At 43.1% G+C, this 19,360-nt stretch overlaps 2 protein-coding genes across 2 annotated transcripts; both read right to left on the reverse strand.

Annotated features, from left to right (window-relative positions):
• Positions 1–1,429: 1,429 nt before the first annotated feature.
• On the reverse strand, positions 1,430–6,175 carry LOC140070083 (mucosal pentraxin-like). Its single transcript, XM_072116414.1, has 3 exons — positions 6,130–6,175; positions 5,663–5,731; positions 1,430–2,353 (listed from the first exon to the last, which is right to left on the reverse strand). The coding sequence occupies exons 1-3, from the start codon at positions 6,173–6,175 to the stop codon at positions 1,743–1,745; spliced, it is 726 nt and encodes a 241-aa protein (XP_071972515.1). The 3' UTR covers positions 1,430–1,742.
• A 3,604-nt stretch (positions 6,176–9,779) lies between these two features.
• On the reverse strand, positions 9,780–14,844 carry LOC140069432 (serum amyloid P-component-like). The gene is made up of 2 exons (XM_072115131.1): positions 14,628–14,844; positions 9,780–12,406 (listed from the first exon to the last, which is right to left on the reverse strand). The coding sequence occupies exons 1-2, from the start codon at positions 14,674–14,676 to the stop codon at positions 11,784–11,786; spliced, it is 672 nt and encodes a 223-aa protein (XP_071971232.1). The 5' UTR covers positions 14,677–14,844; the 3' UTR covers positions 9,780–11,783.
• Positions 14,845–19,360: the final 4,516 nt, after the last annotated feature.

Raw genomic sequence — 19,360 nt, forward strand, 5'->3', positions numbered from 1 at the left:
TTAAAATTAAAGGGAACCTGTCATCAGCGATTGGCCCAATAAACCACTACTAATATATTATCAAACAGCGTAACACCTTCTAGTTTTTCTTTCTTTCATGGTCCAATGTGATGACACCATCCAGAAAATCAACACTCAAGTGAGATGTAAATCGGTTGTATAAAGTCAAGGAGGCGGAGAGTTAAACTGAAGTCAAGTAGAGGAGCTCTGATGCCTTCGCCTCTATGATGGACATTGTGCAGTGGACTTCAGGAGATCTGGTTAGTGATGTCTCTGGGTGCAGGACCATCAATGACAGTGAAGGGGTCTTACTGAGGAAGAGAGAGCTTGACTTCAGTGTAAAATCTCTGCCTCCTTGACCCATTTACATCTCACTTCAAAGTAGATTTTCTGGATGATGCCACCACATGTGTCATGATAGAAACATCAGCTGGAAGGTGTTCAGCTTCTTGGTAACATACTGGTAGTGGTTTATCACGTCAATTTCTGCTGACAGGTTCCCTTTAATGTCGCACATGTCATTAAAAAAACATAGAAAACATTTTTTTGATAAGCAAAGTGTTTCCAAACATCTCATCAGCGCAGAACTGCAAAAATTGACCTGGACACTCGAGTACAAATTACCATCGGCCACAAAGGGGTTAAAGTTTAATAGGTGACACTTTCCATGAAATCTATGGCCAAAAATCAAACATCTTTCTTACTCACAGTAATACAAATTTAACCCTGAGAAAGTCTTCTGCATTTTATCCAACAGGGCTGATTTACTAAGGGTAAACAGGCCGCATTTTTTATCAGGTTTCCCGACGATTTCCAAGTTGCGCCTCATTTAACAGGACATTTTGGCACATGTGATCGGATTTTGGCGCTTCGGTGCCGGCTCTTACGCGACACAAATCGGCGGACGATCCGACTAATTCGGACAACGTAAATTGTATCGCAAAACACGCAGTTACAGGCATTGGGAAGAAGAAGGTGTACTTCTTTAAAGGGCATCTACCACCAGGATGAATGATTGTAAACCAAGCACACTGACATACTGGTGTGTGCCATGTCAGACAGGATCTGCTCTTATTTTAGCTTCTTATGCCCTTTTATGCTTTTTTCAAAGAAATTCTACAATTATGCAAATGAGACTCAGGGGCTCTGGGCTCCATGGGTGTTAACGGAGCCTGTAGCCCTTGAGGTTCATTGGCATAATTTAAATACTTTTTTCTTAAAGGAAAGGACTTGGAAGCTTAAAGAAGGGCAGATCCTGCCAGAGGTAGCACTTAACAGTATGTCAGTGTGCTTGGTTTACAATCCTTCATCCTGGTGCTAGATGACCTTTAAGCAATGCAAAAAAAAAAAAAATAGCCACAATACTGGACCTTTCTTAATACTTTATAAAGTGAAAACACTGTAAATAAATGTCAGTCAGTAACCCTAATCTGCAGTGGTGTAACTAGAAGCTGATGGATCCCATTGCAAAGCCTGTGCCAGGCCCCCGACTATAATGTATGGTTTATAATACTGGTTGCCTCATATGGGAATGTGACACCTTATGGGCTCCCTAAAACTCTTGGGCCCGGTTCTAATGCACCCACTGCCCCGCTGTTAATCTGTGTTGATGAGGAACAACTACTCCAAATTTTGACAGGGATTTCTAAGGGTTTTCTAGGGGGTTGGGCATTGACTTAGTTGGTTTCCTTCTGGATAGAAATACACACTGTTTATATTGCTGTAGGAAGACCCTCTATACATTATATAGCCATACAAGGATAGGGATCGTTATAATCTTCTATGCTGACATTTCCAAAAGGTCTAAAGTCTAAGGCCTTCCAGTCAATGATGTTACCGCTCATTTCTTCACCAGCAAAATAATCCATCATGTCCTCATCAGTCAGCGCTTTATCCCACATATTCACATCCGTCATTTCTCCCACAAAGGGCTCTACTTCATGGAATCCTTCTCCAAAGAAATCATCACCTATGAAGAAGAAATGGTCACCGTCCACGTGCACATTCGATGCGTTCTCTCTCTCGTATTTCTTCTCGTTGACAAACAGCCCCCAGACTGAAGGTCTCCACGTGGCGCAAACACTTGTCCATTCCGAAAAGTTTTTCCCCGGAAAGTGATAATACTCCTCATGATTGCTGACTGTCAGTAATGGCTCATTACTTGCTCCTAGATAAGAATAGAGGTGAAAGATGGATGTATTTACAGTAGCCAATGAGAACAAGGAATATTTCGGGGTCAGATCCGCGTGGAATCTCATGCAGACAGTTCCCTCGGTAAATGGACCTTCATGATCTGGAAATATCAGGACAAATAAGGACTCTTCTGTGAAAGCAAATAATTTCCCTCTCATATCTGCGTAAGAGAAGAAACGAGGAAAAACAGCATTACAATATGACTTAAAGGGGCCTTCATAAGAGATTGAAACACATCAGCTATGTTTTTAGGTTCCTGTATGTGGCTGTCAAAGTCATAAGTCCTCATCTCTAAAATGACACAACTTGTAAGCACTCTTGTTTGTAGGTGCTATAGAACATAAGATAAGGGCTTCATAGCAACACACTGGGGCATATTTACTTACCCCAGCGGCGCGTTCTCTGCGGTGGATTCGGGTCTTCCCACGATTCACTGAGGCAGTCCCTCCGACGTCCACCAGGTGTCGCTGCTGCGCTGAAGTCCGCCGAGGTCAGCCGGAGTGCACGATCCATTGCCGGTGAAGGTAAGCGCGCGTCCAGCGACACTCTTTTTAAAAAAAATCTGAGGTTTTTCCGAATCAGTCGGGTTTTTTGTTCGGCCACGCCCCCCCCCCATTTCCGTTGCGTGCATGCCGGGGGCCGATGCGCCACAATCCGATCGCGTCTGCCAAAATCCCGGGGCAATTCAGGGAAAATCGGCGCAAATCGGAAATATTCGGATAACACGTCAGGAAAACGTGAATCGGGCCCTTAGTAAATGACCCCCACTCTCTGTAACCACTAAACATGACTCATCTCCTGTGAAAATGAGGTGTCGAAGAGTCATATTTGCCTGGCTTTGGAGGAGATTTTTATTTTTATATCTCACTTGTTTACCTTTAAAGAGAAGGGATTTTTAGAAAGAACTTTCCATACCCTATCTGTTTAGTTTAGTGGAGTAAAACCTGATGACAGGTGGTTTCCTGTGCATGTCCAAATACCCCCAGGCCTTAAGACCTGAAGCAACGTTGTAAAGAGAAGCGTCCCAAAATATCCCATCACAAAGTATGAGACTCCATGACAATGATAGGACACCTACCATATATATTAGAGGATATTGAATAACATCCCAGTGATCCTCTATATGAGACTGTCTTGTATTGCTGGCATACATTGGGGGTCATTTACTAAGGGCCCGATTTGCGTTTTCCCGACGTGTTACCCGAATATTTCCGATTTGCGGCGATTTTCCCTGTATTGCCCTGGGATTTTGGCGCACACGATCGGATTGTGGCGCATCGGCACTGGCATGCACGCAACGGAAATCGGGGGGCGTGGCCGAACGAAAACCCGACGGATTCGGAAAAACCACCGCATTTAAAAAAAGAAATGTGTCGCTTAGGACGCGCTTACTTCACTTGGTCCGGCCTGGTGAACTCCAGCGCGTTCAGATGCTTTTCAGCGCAGCAGCGCCATCTGGTGGACGGCGGAGGAACTACCTTGATGAATCCCGACCGGACCCGAATCCAGCGCAGAGAACGCGCCGCTGGATCGCGAACGGACCGGGTAAGTAAATCTGCCCCATTGACACAAAAACCTATTAAGAAAGAGACAGAATTTCATAAAAAACACATAAAAAAATAGGAACAGACGTTTGAAGAAATGACAGCCTGTGCCGGAGGGACACAACAAACATCTGAGGGAGGTGGGTGTTTTACTAGGGTAGTGCAGTAAAGAACAATATACAAAGAGCGACACCTGGTGGACATCGGCGGAACTACCTTAGTGAATCGCCGTAAGACCCGAATCCTCCACAGAGAACGCGCTGCTGTATCGCGAATGGTCCGGGGAAGTAAATCTGCCGCTATGAGTATTAGATGTACACGATAGGTTAATTAATAATTACCTGGTGTCAGGATTTCCCACATCCACCCAGATGACTGTTTCCATAAAATTATGAATTTTTTGTGAATATCAATCGTGGAATTCTGTCTCTTTCTTAATAGGTTTTTAATATTTGAGACTCATTGGGCGCATGTATCATAGTTTTTCGGCTGCCACTTTTTCAAGTTTCCTGTAGTTTGCCTACTTAATCATTGCAATGTAGCTTAAGTTTTTACCCTTTGCGATACATGTGATGAGTTGCCTGTTTAGTCTCTCTTTTGGGACTTATTGGAGCAGATTTACTTACCCCGTCCCGTCGCATTTACGCAGTGCGTTGTCCGACGAGGATTCGGGTCCTGCGCGATTCACAAAGATCGTGCGTCCCAGTTCCTTCCTGTGTCGCTGCTGCGCCGAGGTCCGCCAGAGTTCACCTGCTTCTTCCTGGTGCATGTGAGTGCGTGATCTTGCGACACAAAACCTTTTTAAATTGCGCGGTTTGTCCGAAATCGTTGTGTTGTCTGACGGCGACGCCCCCCGATTTCTGTCGCATGCAAGCCGGCAACAATGCGCCAAATTCCCATCGCGTGCGCCAAAATCCTGTGGCAAATCGGCACAAAACAGAAATATTCGGGAAAACCGACGAAAGTGCGGCATTCGGACCCTTAGTAAATGAGCCCCACTGTGGTGTGTGACTTTTTAATACCAAATAGTAGTTTACCAATAGTAAGTCTGGGTCTAGCGTGTTCTGTTACGGGACATATTAAGCGCAAGAATCTGACAATTTCAAGCCCAAATGTTGCACAAAGATCTGGGCTACAAAGATAAATCCACCGAATGCATGAAATCCTAGGGGCAGATAACTTTGGAATGCTGCTTGATTCTGCACCTAAAAAGTCACAAGCTGCGAAAAGTGGCACAAAAAAAGAATAAGGAAGCAATAGGAGTGATACATGTCCCCCAGAAAGTCACATAGAAAACATTGGCTTCATGTTATTGGTGTATACCATATTTTTCAGACTATAAGGCGCACAAAAATCCTTTGATTTTCTTAGAAATAAAAGGTGTGCCTTATAGTCCAGTGCGCCTTACAAATGAACCGTACTTACAGACAACAGCTGCCTTGAACTGTGCACAGGTCTGCCACCTGCTGGTCATTCATCCTTATAATCAGGTGCGCCTTATAATCCGGTGCACCTTATATATGAACCTAGACGTTTTAGAAGGCATTTATTGATGGTGCGCCTTATAGTCCGAAAAATACTGTAGATGTTTCTACAAGTTTCTTATTCGTGAATGGTTATTTTTTTTGTTTTTTTTTTTGGTAGAACCCGTGGCTCTTCATGGATGTCTAATTCTGAGATCTTCTAAGAACCAAATCATGTTATGCACCTTTTATTGATGCAAAAGAAATTTTAAGATTATTCACAAGTTTTTATTGATCACAAGGTTGGTGAAAATGAACCTTCTTTTTCTCATGACAATGTAATAGTGAGGAATTTCCTCTGTCCGTCGGTTCTGACTGGTCCCATTGGATAATAATCTTTGATAATAGAGTTGGGTCTCCAAAAAAAAAAAACATAATAAAACTGAGAAAATTTCAACCTACCTATTTGTCCACCAACACCTGAGATCCACAACAGCATCAAGACCAACATCTTCTCAATGGCGGCTGAAGCTGATAAATATGGTCACGGATTGGGAAAATGAATGTCCAAGCACCAAAAGAGGGTCCGGCGTATCTCCAGAATCACTAGGCTCAGATATTTGCTAAGGTAAAACTCATGGGATCTCATGAAATATACAAATATATTGAAAGCTAAGAGGAACAATGTCACAAGTTCCTCTTTATTGTAATTTTGATTTAAAAAAATAGTCAAAAAATAGAAACTTATTTGCATAGTAGCAATTTCCAAGCTGTGCCATTGAAGGGGCTCATCTGTTTTTATGCGAATCCGCAAAAATAAAGGGTGAATGGCAAATGATGTCACTAAAACCCTTTGGATTTACGTGATTGTGTTATCTAGTAGCAACTCATCCAAAATAATGGGCCGTAAATGTATAACAAACACGTACTGACCGTGTTTTTTGTGGCTCCGGTGACTGGCCGATCAGCAAACATGGCCCAGAATAGGGTCTTCTCTGATTATTTTATTAGGAGCTCTAGGCTAAGCTAAGGGCATAAGCTCGTAGATATATATGGAGCCGCGAGAAAACCGCAAAAACATGGCTTCATCACCTGAGGAAAAAACTGTTGTGTGCATGAGGGCTAAGAGAGAACGGACCATATTTATTACAGTGTTTGTGCCAATTTTCTGTCTGACTTTGCACCGGACAGAATGTGAGAACTGCTTGTAAATGTATTTATAAAGTGTCTGTGCCAGTTTTGTGTTGCGGCTGCACAGTGCTCAACCCAACAGATAAAATGTGCACCAAAAAGGGGCGTCCCTGGTGCACAGCTGGATCGTGCACCACAATACTACAGCATGAAGAAAATGCACCAAAAAAAAGAAGGTGCATTCTGCCTGAGCAGTGCAAGGGGCGCCAGATACATAAAGAATATGTGACACGTTTCATGAATCTGGCGCCCCCTGCACACTCTACTGGCAAACTGCACAGAGTACATTTTTCACTAGTTTTGATAAATGTGGGCCAATGTCTGTTTCAATAGCTGTATTGACTTCTTCAAAGAGGGAGATGTCCATGTCTAGTGGGTGTCCTCATGTTCAGCCTAAACTGTGGTCCCTGGTGACAGGTTCCCTCTAAATGAGCACCTAAGGGCCCTTTCAAAGCAGACATAGGGGCTCATTTACTAATTGCCGGCGCCGGCTTTCACGTAAAATCGATGGGCGTGGCCTTCAGATAACCAGACGGATTCGGAAAAACCACTGAATTTAAAAAACTATTTGTGTCGCAAGATCAAGCACTCACATGCACCAGGAAGAAGAAGCTGAACTCCGGCGGACCTCAGCGCAGCAGCGACACCTGCTGGATATCGGGCGCACAACCTTAGTGAATCCCACTAGACCCAAATCCTCATCAGACAACGCGCCGCGGGATCACGAGTGGACCGGGTAAGTAAATGTGCCCCAGTAACTTTACCCCATGCTGCATGATCCTGACTCACATCGAAGGAAGCTGAGTGGCTCTGGGTGACTGATGGCTGTGGGAGAGGGGACAGGTGCATTCTGAAGCACCTGCAGAGCCCAGAGCACTGTTGGACTCCTACTCAAACACAATTAGGAGATCCACAGAGGAAAGGACGCAGGAGACTCCCCCACTAATCGGGGATTAGTATTAACAAATTAAACATTAGGAGAAACATAAGGGAGGTGGGGTCAGGGTCATTTGGAGGGGCTGTGTGGTACAGCAATGATAAAAAAATAAAAAAAAAATTCATAAAAGTTTTTTTTTTTAACCTAATTTTTACATTTAGGCTCACCCATCTCCCCCGCCTAAGTTGTGGGATAAAAGACATTGGGCCACATGTATCACTCGTTTTTTCTGTTGTTTTTGCGCCTTTTCATAATGTTGTACCATTTTTGCGCCATTTTTGCATTTAAACGCCAAACTAGAAATAACCAGGTTTCCCTCATCTATCTTACCAATCCTGATGCTTTGTTGCACCTAATGATATTCATCACTCGACGACATTTCATTTAGGTGCAAAAACGGGCGCAAAAACACTCCAGCCCGAAGGTCGTGTTAACTGAGAAGTAAGCACTTAGCCCTGTGCAGAGCAGCTCATCCCCAGCAGCAGAGCTCAGCAGTTACTAGTACAGATAATACAGACATTAGATACTCTGCAGACACTAGTACAGACATTACCTACACTGCAGACACTAGTAAAGATAATACAGACACTTCAGACACTAGTACAGATAATACAGACACTGCAGACACTAGTACAGACATTACATACACTGCAGACACTAGTAAAGATAATACAGACACTTCAGACACTAGTACAGATAATACAGACACTGCAGACACTAGTACAGACATTACATACACTGCAGACACTAGTACAGACATTACATACACTGCAGACACTAGTAAAGATAATACAGACACTGCAGACACGAGTACAGATAATACAGACACTGCAGACACTAGAACATATAATACAGACATTACATACACTACAGACACTAGTACAGATAATACAGACATTACATACACTACAGACACTAGTACAGATAATACAGACATTACAGACACTGCAGACACTAGAACATATAATACAGACATGAGACAGACAGGAGCTGCAGACTCTATTTACAGTTCATCACCTTCTATTTATAAAACATTCTGCAGAATTCTCAGCTCAGAGCAGGAGAGGAGAGAACTTTGCAGAATGTTGCAGAATGTTGCAGATAGTACAGACAAGTGTCCCCCATGTAATTCTGCACAGTATCACCAGTGTGTCAGAGGGGGATACTGTGCAGAATTACAGGGGTGCAGCAGGAGACCAGCACTGGGGGATCCCCTCCAGGAGAAGCCACTGCTGAGGAGGTCACTGGGTGCTGGGTGTCACACACCTGGGTACTGCTGTGAGTGTTATCTTCATTCTGGGATGTGGGAGAAGCAGAGAGGAGCTTGTAGCAGGATCACATGTAAGAGCCTGAATCTAACATTGCGCCTAAACTGCGCCAAAATTGCGCCTAAACTGTGCTAAAGTAAAGTGATTAATAAGAGGCAGGAAATTAAATTATCACAGATGGTTGTAGCTTGTGGTAATTCTGGCAAAACACTTAGGCGCCCATTATTGACTAGCCGCCATTTTGATAGATTCATCAAAAAAGATTTTAATTCGATTCAGCGCCTGAAAAATGTCAGATTCATACCAAATCTACGAACCAACGAAAATATTTTCTCATCTCTACTCAAAAGAAGTTCCACTTCTTCATTTCCACGTTTCTATTTAAGTCTCATCTCCAGAGATTCTGATCTCTTGCACTTCCCATAAGTGGATTTTTTTAATAGATTTTTATTTTGTACCAATCTGCTATTTCACTAATGGTCACAGAATTTGCATAATCTTCCCAGTGATATGAGGAAACGTTCATACATACAGTATCTTTTGTTTCTTTTGAGTTTTTGTCTCCAATCTACTAATGTCACTTTCTCGATGAAGTTTGGCTTTAGATGGGGTTCCTATTTCCAAATTCAGCAAGAGAAAGACATAGGGATGCCACTCCCTCTCGATTCGGGTTACCTCAACATTCGGTGGCAGAACCGGAAACATCCATGAATAACACGGGAATGGTTGTGCATCGGGATGGTAAAGACTATGGTGGTGCTCTGCAAGGGGCAGCAATATCGACGTCCAAAGCAGAAGAGAAAGATGAAGCACCCATCGATGCCGTCAAGTTCTGATCACAGGATACATGGAAACAGGATGCAGCAAGTGCAACATCCCCCTCGGAGCCTGACCTTTTTGGACTTGTGGGCAGCTGGATTCCCCAGGTACCTAAGTGGCTGCTTGAGTGCGGCCTTGTGCTCGTCTGGGTTACAGTCCCTTAGTACAGGTGGAACAGGCCTCGTCCATGTTGGGCAGGTATCTGACGGGTGATTTGCAAGAAAGGAGGTAGATGCCGCTGATGGTATGGAAGCAGTTCTCCCTGGGGCACTATGTATGTGAGGATCCATGGATAGATGGGAGAGGGGATGCCCATGATGGTATGCGGCTTCCAGTGATCACACTGAGACAATGGGTATAAACATTGACTTATGGCTCCTTTATTGTAGAACATGCAAAGGCAACAGATCAAGATAACAATTCAATAGGTCCCAGGTCGCTGGTTGGATGTATCTGGCAAAGGTTCTCACAGCCTGGTTTAGGTAGCTTCAGGCTGGAGAGGTGATGAGCGGCCACGCCACGTATCTTGCAAAGTATGAGACAAGTCCTATACTTTGCTGCACATCCGCCTGACGTGGCCACTGTGAGGCTGTGCCCTGGAGCCATAGGAGTCTATGGGGGCCATGATCTGGTTGCAAATCATGTGACCAGATCATGGCCCCAAAAGCTGCCGTGTGAATGAGCCCTCATATCCCCAGACAGACTCTCATCAAGAAATTCTCACTGGACTGGCCTAGAACTTTCCAAGCAGCAGGGGCTTTATTAACTTCCTCTAGAGGGCGGAGAGTTCAAAGGTTATCCAACCAGGACCTTTGTACAATATGTAACCAACATAACATTCTATTGGTCATAGTACAAACATATTCCTTCCAGGCAGATATAGAACAGCTGCAACACAGAGTATAGAAAGCAGATGGCAACATAACTAAGGAATGAAAATATATATTAAGGGCAACATACATGTTCTTTAAGGTAACTTCCTATTAAACCACAAAGATTATAGGATTAGTTCTAAATAATTCTTCCACATCTTGGAAGTGGATACATTTCATGACGTAACCCGTCCGGCGGGCCGTTACATGAGTGGCTAGAAAACAGACCGTTTTAATTAGTGAAGAAAGCTTCTCTATGGAGAGGGAAGGGGAAGGACTAAACATATCATTTCCAAGAAGACTCCTGGCTGTACTGGCTCCAAAGCTGCTTTTTCTCAACACTCAGCAAAGTGGCTGATACTCACATAGTGATATTTCAGATTTTCTTGTTCAATAAATTAGTAAAAATATCTACATTTCTGTTTTTTTTCTGTCTAGATGGGGACAGAGGGTACATTACTGAGCAAAAAAAAAAAAAAACTTTTAGATCCTACCAACAGACTGCAACGAAACAAAGAGTGAAAGATTTAAAGGAGTCTTAAACGTTCTGTACCCACAGTAGATTGTAGGTGTCTGTGTATAGACTGGTGGGGGTGCTGTATCCAGACTGTGGGGCTCTATATAAACTGTATATATGTGCATAAAATTAATAATAATAAAAATGAATTAGGTGGTCCTGTATGGAAGCATTGTTATCCAGGTGACATTAGACTGTAAGTGACTTTGGCATTTTTAGGGGCATAGTGTGGAAATGTGCTTGCGAGAGCTGAAGACATCTGATGGTTGATTCAGCAGAGATATGTGATGGCCAGGAGAAGTTGTGATGAAGTCCTCTTCCTGATGAAACAGTACTGTAAGGTACTAGATGCCCCTAATGTCTGTGTCACTGACTGATAATAATGTGTGACACAACATCATCATGTGTAGTGTCAGTCATTAGTAATGGTGTCAGCATTTCTTAACAGGGTGTAGGAACTTTTTAATATTTGTCTGTAAATTCAGTGAGACAAAAAAAGCAGGTGATCGGAGGTAGGCTGCTGGGGTAGGGGGAAGGGCAGCAATTATGTTTTTGCCTCAGGTCTCCAAAAAGACTAGAATTAGGTATGCGCAAGCTAAGCCGTGTCACTCCAGCACACATTCGAATGACTGGAAGTAGCTCTGCAGTAACCTGGACTGACCACTACACAGAGAAAGGAGCTGTCTGCTTCTAATGAAAATGGGGCTCCTGGGCCATAAAGCTCCACTGATTGATCACCAAATCTATGGAAAAGAGAGACTCCGCAACCATGAGAGTATAATGCAGGTGGTATGGTCAAAGTTTGTTGTCTTGTAACCCTTGGAGTAACATGAAAATCAATATCTCAAAATATAACCATGTTAAGGTCAACTATACAAGGCTTTCTAAAGGGTCGGACATTGACATGTAGATAGCACACCAGAGGTAGGACATAGCTGTGATACAGTACATACAATAATGTGGGAAGACCCCATAAACATTATAAAGCCATACAAGGATATGGATCTGCATAAGGTCGTATCTGGACATTTCCAGAAATATTAAATTTTAAGGCCTTCCAGTCAATGATGTTACCGCTCATTTCTTCATCAGCAAAATAATCCATCATGTCCTCATCAGTCAGCGATTTATCCCACATATTAACATCCGTAATTTCTCCTACAAAGGACTGGGATTGTTTGAACTCATTACATGAATTTCTCCCCTGACCGATAACAATGGTCGGGTCCCCGATGATCTCTTCACTTGATTCTATGTCCATTTTGTATTTCTTTTCGTTGACCCACACCACCAAGGCGGAAGAGCTCCACGATACACAAAGACTTGTCCATTCTAGGAAATTATGGACCTGCAGATCATAATACTGCTGCCTATTATTGACCAATAGGAGTAACTGATTATTAGATCTCGGATAATAGAAGAGGAGTACGGCGCGGCATGTGACTGATGTAGCCAATAAGAACAAGGGATAGGCTCGGGTCAGGTCGGAGTGGAATCTCATGCAGACAGTGGCCTCTGTAAATGGACCTTTAAGATCTCCAAATATCTGAACATATGAGGTGGATGACTCTTCTGGGAAAGCAAATAATTTCTCTCTCATGTCTGTGTAAGAATAGAAAGAAATAAAACAACATTATAATATTACATGTTACATAAAGGCTTTAGAAACCCAGTAATGTATATGGGGACTTTAATGTTCAGGACCCTGATCCCTGATTATCCAAAGTAAAAGGTGTTTCCTTATTTGGAGGACTCAAAATGTCTTCCATCCTACATCCTTCTAAAAATTGTTCCCCTCACATCCCCATAAAATTAACTTTATCTGGCATACAGTAGAAGTTGGAGGTGGCATGTTCCAGGCACCTCCCCATGCTTAATCCTCATTCAGAACTTCATGTCATGTGACTCGGGTGATTTCATCCAAGGTCCCTTACCCACTAACATTTAAAAAATATACCCCATGTGTGTATCTGATCACATGGGATCACAGCATGCCCCCATGAAGTTCTACTCATCCCCATCTTCCATGAAGAAATGCTGTGATTTTGTTGTATAATCAGATAAATACATGGGGTAGTTTTGCTAATGTTAATGGGTAAAAAACCTTAGATGACATCACCCTGGTCACATGACATTCAGTGCTGAATGTTGACAAGGAGACATGTGGCATGGGAAGGAGCTGTTGGAAGAAGTAAACACACCCCTACAACTCACTACTAGATCTGGCTGTATGCCAGGTAAGACAACAAAGTTGATTTTATGGGAATGTTTTTATAGAATGTGAGGGAAGCAATTTTTAGCTAAAATAAGGGTGGCATTTGGTTAATAGGGCTCTATGGTAACCTGTCACCACATGTGTTGATGGAATGTAAAAGGTTCCCTTTAATAGGCATGGCAACATTCTTCATTAGGCCTGTGGGACCACTGCTAATTAAGTTACTTTGTAGATCTCTATGTGTTTTAGTAGTGAAGACCCACAGCAATAAGCTTATCTTGTGAGAACCTACATAACTGATAGATGGTAACCAAAATGAGTTTATTGCGTTGTTATTTTGCACTTCTTGATGGCTTTCTTCTTCTGTATGTCTGTAAAATCCATTACTAATTCTCTCTCCTATTACACATACAAAACAACTCAAGAGGTGTAATTCACTTTTCGAACTGAGAACACATGCTCAGGCAAATGTGAATTTGCTGTTGAGACCAAAGAAGCAAACAAAATTTCTGAATCCCATGATATGGGTGAAGAATGGAGGTCAAAGTCTACACCAAAGAGAAGTGATGGGGTAATCCCTTTTCCAAAGGCACAAATACATGTCCATTTAGTCGGAGACTATTTCAGGCAATTTGCCTTTGATAGACAGTTGTTGGACTTTTTAGGAGAATCACCCAACGTACGTGGCTGAAAGTCAATAGGTAAACCATGACTAGGGACAACTACTTATATCTAAGAACATATTGGGGTGCATTTACACTAACCCGGTCCTGTCGCCATCCCCGATCCGGACAGTCCGACGAAGATCAAGTCTGGCGCAATTCACCAACATCATGCGCCTGAGATCCTGCATGTGTCGCTTCCCCGCTCAGGTCCGCCGGAGTTCACTTTCTTCTTCCCGGTGTATGTGAGTGCATGTCTTGCGACACAATTTGCGATGTTAAATCCCGCGCATTGTCCGAATCCGTTGGATCGTCCGACGGCCAGTCCCCAGATTTGTGTCATGTTAAAGCCGGCGCCGATGCACCAAAATCCGATCGCATGTGCCAAAAAACCCCTGTTAAATGCAGAGCAACACAGAAATCGTCGGGCAACCCAACGAAAATATGGTCCGCGGACCCTTAGTAAATGAGCCCCATTGCCTTTATTCTTCACAGGGGGGTGCACACTCCCCTCCGGATGTATCTTATTACATTCCTCTACCTCCATTGATAACTCAGTCCAGGTTATATGCCTACATTCAGCTGTCCCTTAATTCCTTAGATGAAGCACTCCCAAAAAGTAGTCCTGTTCATAGTAGAGGGTAGATAAGGCTGAAAAACATGCAGGTCTATCAAGTCCAACCTAAAAGATGACTGTTGGTTTTCTTTCACTTACCATGGGTGATTCTCCAAGAGAACTACCTAAGACAAAGAACCTTAAAGATGTTTTGATATCTTTATGTGCCTCATCTTTCCTTAGTTATTGACTCAGTTCTGATGACTGTGAACTTCATTATGATACTGAAGAGCTTTGTTGTGATATAACTCATCACATGCATACTTGGCTGGACATATGAAACTATGAGAAACTATAAAAACTATGAAAAATGAGATGATGTCTACCTACCTTCATGGCCCAAGACCACTGAGATCCAAAACAACAACCAAAGCAACATCTTCTCAATATCCTTCGCAAGTGATAGTATCAGGACATTTCACATTGACGTCTTCAACAAATCCAGCTGTAAGGTAGATTCTACCTGCCCTGGTCTTGACTATCTATTAAGTAGACTGAAGTTGATGTTATTCTAATGAAATATCATTTCCTCCTGCCAGTATCACTGTTGAGTCACAAAACTTCTGCTTTCTCAATTCTCCACTTCCGTTGTGGTTTTGCAAATTGTGAGAACAATTCTAACAAGACGAGGTGATATGACAAAAAACGAAGGGGCTACAACAACCTGGCAAATGTCAGTTGACCAAGGAAGAGCTTAGTCTTGAAGGCTGAAATCAAGTCCCGTTACGTGAGGATACTGAAGGTAAATGGGGAGGGCATGATCACAAATTACAAAAGTCATGTAGTAACTTTATATTTTTTGGAAATAAAATATTTACCAATTAAAGGAATGTAAGCAGCAGATCATCCTGAATACTCTCCAAGTGTGTAGAGGTGAAGGGAAATTTATTCTATAACTAAGTTCTGTAACTTGTAATGAAGGAATTAGGAGTAGGAAATACAAACTGGACAATGAGCCCTAAATTCAAGCCCCCCAAAAGGCCCAACCTATTTGCATCATATACCTTATTCGGTCCTGGACAACTTGTAGATGGCCCTCTTCTATGCCAAAGAGCAAAAATGTCATAAGACAAAGAACATGAACAGAGGAGAATATTTGACAAACAGAGATCACAAAGAAGTACAAAATCACACATGCAGAAGAGTAGTCAGAATAGAGCCGAGATCAAATTACCAGGAATGGAGAAAACAAAGTCTTAATTGAGACTTAACAAAATACTTAGGGGAAACCAGAAACTTTTCCCCAGGAATGATTGGAGCAGAGCTCTGTCCAGTCACAGTTACATTTGTTAACTGTTGCTGCACCATGGAAAGAGGACAACGCTGACACTGATGTTAACTAGTTTAGAGCTAAGAATTCCGAAAACAGTTCAGTCTTTTCTGTTGTTCTGTTGGGAATAATAAGCCCTTCCCAATATAAAGAGAAACAAAGTGATGGATTTCCCCCTACTTATGTTAATAATAGTCAAATATACAGTGCAAGTCATGAAAGAAAACTATTACTAAGTCATACGATCAATAGAAGCTCAGAGCTTGTAGATCTGGATCCTCAGTGGAAGATAAGTATCAGGGCTGCCACCGACCATGTGATCATATAATGATATATAACTAAAAAATAAAAGATGCAAGAAAAGGCCAATGTATACAAATCAACAATATTTATTCATTCATATTTAAAATTCCAAAATTAAAAATGGGACACATCTACATTTAAAAACAATTAAAAATATACCAATATAGAGCACAACATAATCCCCATTTCGGGAGGGACCAACTGGCCCTTACCCCCAAGGTTTACAACCTCCCCCCACACATACACAAAGTCCTATGCCCAAGGTATCTTACAAATAAATATACAAGTGTATACAAAGCTCGACACCTATTATATACGGAAAGTAATAAAGATAACCACAATATCACAAGTGGAAATAGGTGAATAGAAGCAGATGACTCAATGAAGGCAGGACAGTCCCCCAGTCTCAGTTACATGACGTAACACTTTGGGTTTCTTTCCAAACCCCCCTGTTCCCATGTCCTGCCTTTATTGAGTCACCTGCTCTATGCACTGTGGAACCCGTAGAGTAACGAGTGAAAAAATTATAAGACAATGCGCTCCAGTGATGTAGTTGGGGTTCCCTAGACTGATTACCATCATTTTTATAACTCTATATTGTTATAATAAAAGAACCTCAACCTGCTGCGGTCAAATCTGACAGTTCTGCCCCCCCCCATATCATCCAGGTAGGAGCCCTCATCATCCAGTTAGCCTCCATACCATACAGCTAGCAGCACTCATCATCCAGTTAGCCTCCATATCATCCAGTTAGCCCCCCCCCCCTTATCATCCAGTTACATGGCAGATGGTGGGCTATATGGAAAGGTACATGGCAGATGGTGGGCTACATGGGAAAGTACATGGCAGATGGTGGGCTACATGGGAAAGTACATGGCAGATGGTGGGCTACATGGGAAAGTACATGGCAGATGGTGGGCTACATGGAAAAGTACATGGCAGATGGTGGGCTACATGGAAAGGTACATGGCAGATGGTGGGCTACATGGGAAGGTACATGGCAGGTGGTGGGTTACATGGGAAGGTACATGGCAGATGGTGGGTTACAGGATAAGGTACATGGCAGATGGTGGGTTACATGGGAAAGTACATGGCAGATGGTGGGCTACATGGGAAAGTACATGGCAGATGGTGGGCTACATGGGAAAGTACATGGCAGATGGTGGGCTACATGGAAAGGTACATGGCAGATGGTGGGCTACATGGGAAGGTACATGGCAGATGGTGGGTTACATGATAAGGTACATGGCAGATGGTGGGTTACATGGGAAGGTACATGGCAGATGGTGGGCTACATGGAAAGGTACATGGCAGATGGTGGGCTACATGGGAAGGTACATGGCAGATGGTGGGCTACATGGGAAGGTACATGGCAGATGGTGGGCTACATGGGAAAGTACATGGCAGATGGTGGGTTACATGATAAGGTACATGGCAGATGGTGGGTTACATGGGAAAGTACATGGCAGATGGTGGGCTACATGGGAAAGTACATGGCAGATGGTGGGCTACATGGGAAGGTACATGGCAGATGGTGGGCTACATGGAAAGGTACATGGCAGATGGTGGGCTACATGGGAAGGTACATGGCAGATGGTGGGCTACATGGGAAGGTACATGGCAGATGGTGGGCTACATGGGAAAGTACATGGCAGATGGTGGGTTACATGATAAGGTACATGGCAGATGGTGGGCTACATGGGAAAGTACATGGCAGATGGTGGGTTACATGGGAAAGTACATGGCAGATGGTGGGTTACATGGGAAAGTACATGGCAGATGGTGGGTTACATGGGAAAGTACATGGCAGATGGTGGGCTACATGGGAAAGTACATGGCAGATGGTGGGCTACATGGAAAGGTACATGGCAGATGGTGGGCTACATGGGAAAGTACATGGCAGATGGTGGGCTACATGGGAAAGTACATGGCAGATGGTGGGCTACATGGAAAGGTACATGGCAGATGGTGGGCTACATGGGAAAGTACATGGCAGATGGTGGGTTACATGGAAAAGTACATGGCAGATGGTGGGCTACATGGAAAGTACATGGCAGATGGTGGGCTACATGGAAAGGTACATGGCAGATGGTGGGCTACATGGGAAGGTACATGGCAGATGGTGGGCTACATGGGAAGGTAACAAAACAACATAAATAAAGTTTATTGAAAATAGAATGTGACGGAATGTTGCAGATTATGGCATCACACGGGTATATAAGATGCTGCGGAATTCTCCTGTCTCTGAGGGTTTATTGTAGGAGATAGAGGTAAGTCCCCTGTGTCCTCCGCTCCTATTGTGTCCTTCATTTCTTTTATCTTGTTTCCTCCTCTTCGGTAATGGCCACTCTTTTACTTATACTTTGTTACAGATTGGTTGCTGGTGATTTGTGAGAGACTGAGGTTGAGGTAAGTCCATCTTCCTATAGATGTACAATGTGGGATATTGCAGGGGGTGTTTATAGATTGCTATATACTGGGATCTAGTAGCAGTATTATACAGGGGCTGGTGAGAGGGGACTTCATATATAATAATGGCTCACCAGCTATAGATATGATGGGAAGATTATATTGGGAATTTTTCATTCTTAAGGGCTTGAGTTGAGTTTGGGACAAGTTGAGGAAGTCATTTCTATCCCTTTTTGATATAATTCATTTCACTAAAGAGAATTTGTTGGACACTCACTTTAATATTTTCTTATAGGATGGTGGTTTTTGAGGAGATGGAAGAGATTGAGTGGATTAACATCGAGGAGGTGGTGAGGGAGATATTGGAGGACGTGAAGATCGAGAAAGAGGAGGTAGAGGAGGAGAATTTTGACATCGATGAGGCGGTGAGGGAGATATTGGAGGATACTGACATCATGGAAGAGAATGAGGGCGAGGAGGATGATTTTGACATCGAGGAGGCGGTGAGGGAGATATTGGAGGACCCCGACATTCGGAATGAGAACGAGACAAAGGAGGATTATGTCATCATGGAGGTGGAAAGTGAGAGGGTCGAGGAGGAAGATGACATTAAGGGCAAGGAGGATGAGGAGGGGATGTGAGTATATCATTTATATTATATGTACACTTGAGTAAGTAAGTCTATACACACCATGATTTAAATGCCGCTGCCGAATTTGACCGCAGCGTTGACCCCTGTGGATGCTGATCGTGGATGTTATCGGATGGGCGGTTGAGCTAAATTCCGAACTGAACTTCTAAAATGTTAATAACATAGTAGTAGTTAGAAATGTATATTATAGGACTTCTGTCCTTTAATCACTATTTACCAGTTTCCATATTATCTGCTCCACAATATTGGTCTATATTGGAATATACAGACATTATAGATATATAGTGGTGATCTGTATGTGATTTCTATTATAGACCTTTAGTACCGGAGATGAGAGAGACCTGGCCAAGCACAGAATCTGTCCAGTAAGTATATTTTATAGACAGGGCTTAATTTACATTGCCCATATGGGGGGGGGGGGGGGGTCAC

Source organism: Engystomops pustulosus, chromosome 7, assembly GCF_040894005.1.
Source record: "Engystomops pustulosus chromosome 7, aEngPut4.maternal, whole genome shotgun sequence".
In the NCBI taxonomy this organism is placed as follows: Eukaryota; Metazoa; Chordata; class Amphibia; order Anura; family Leptodactylidae; genus Engystomops; species Engystomops pustulosus.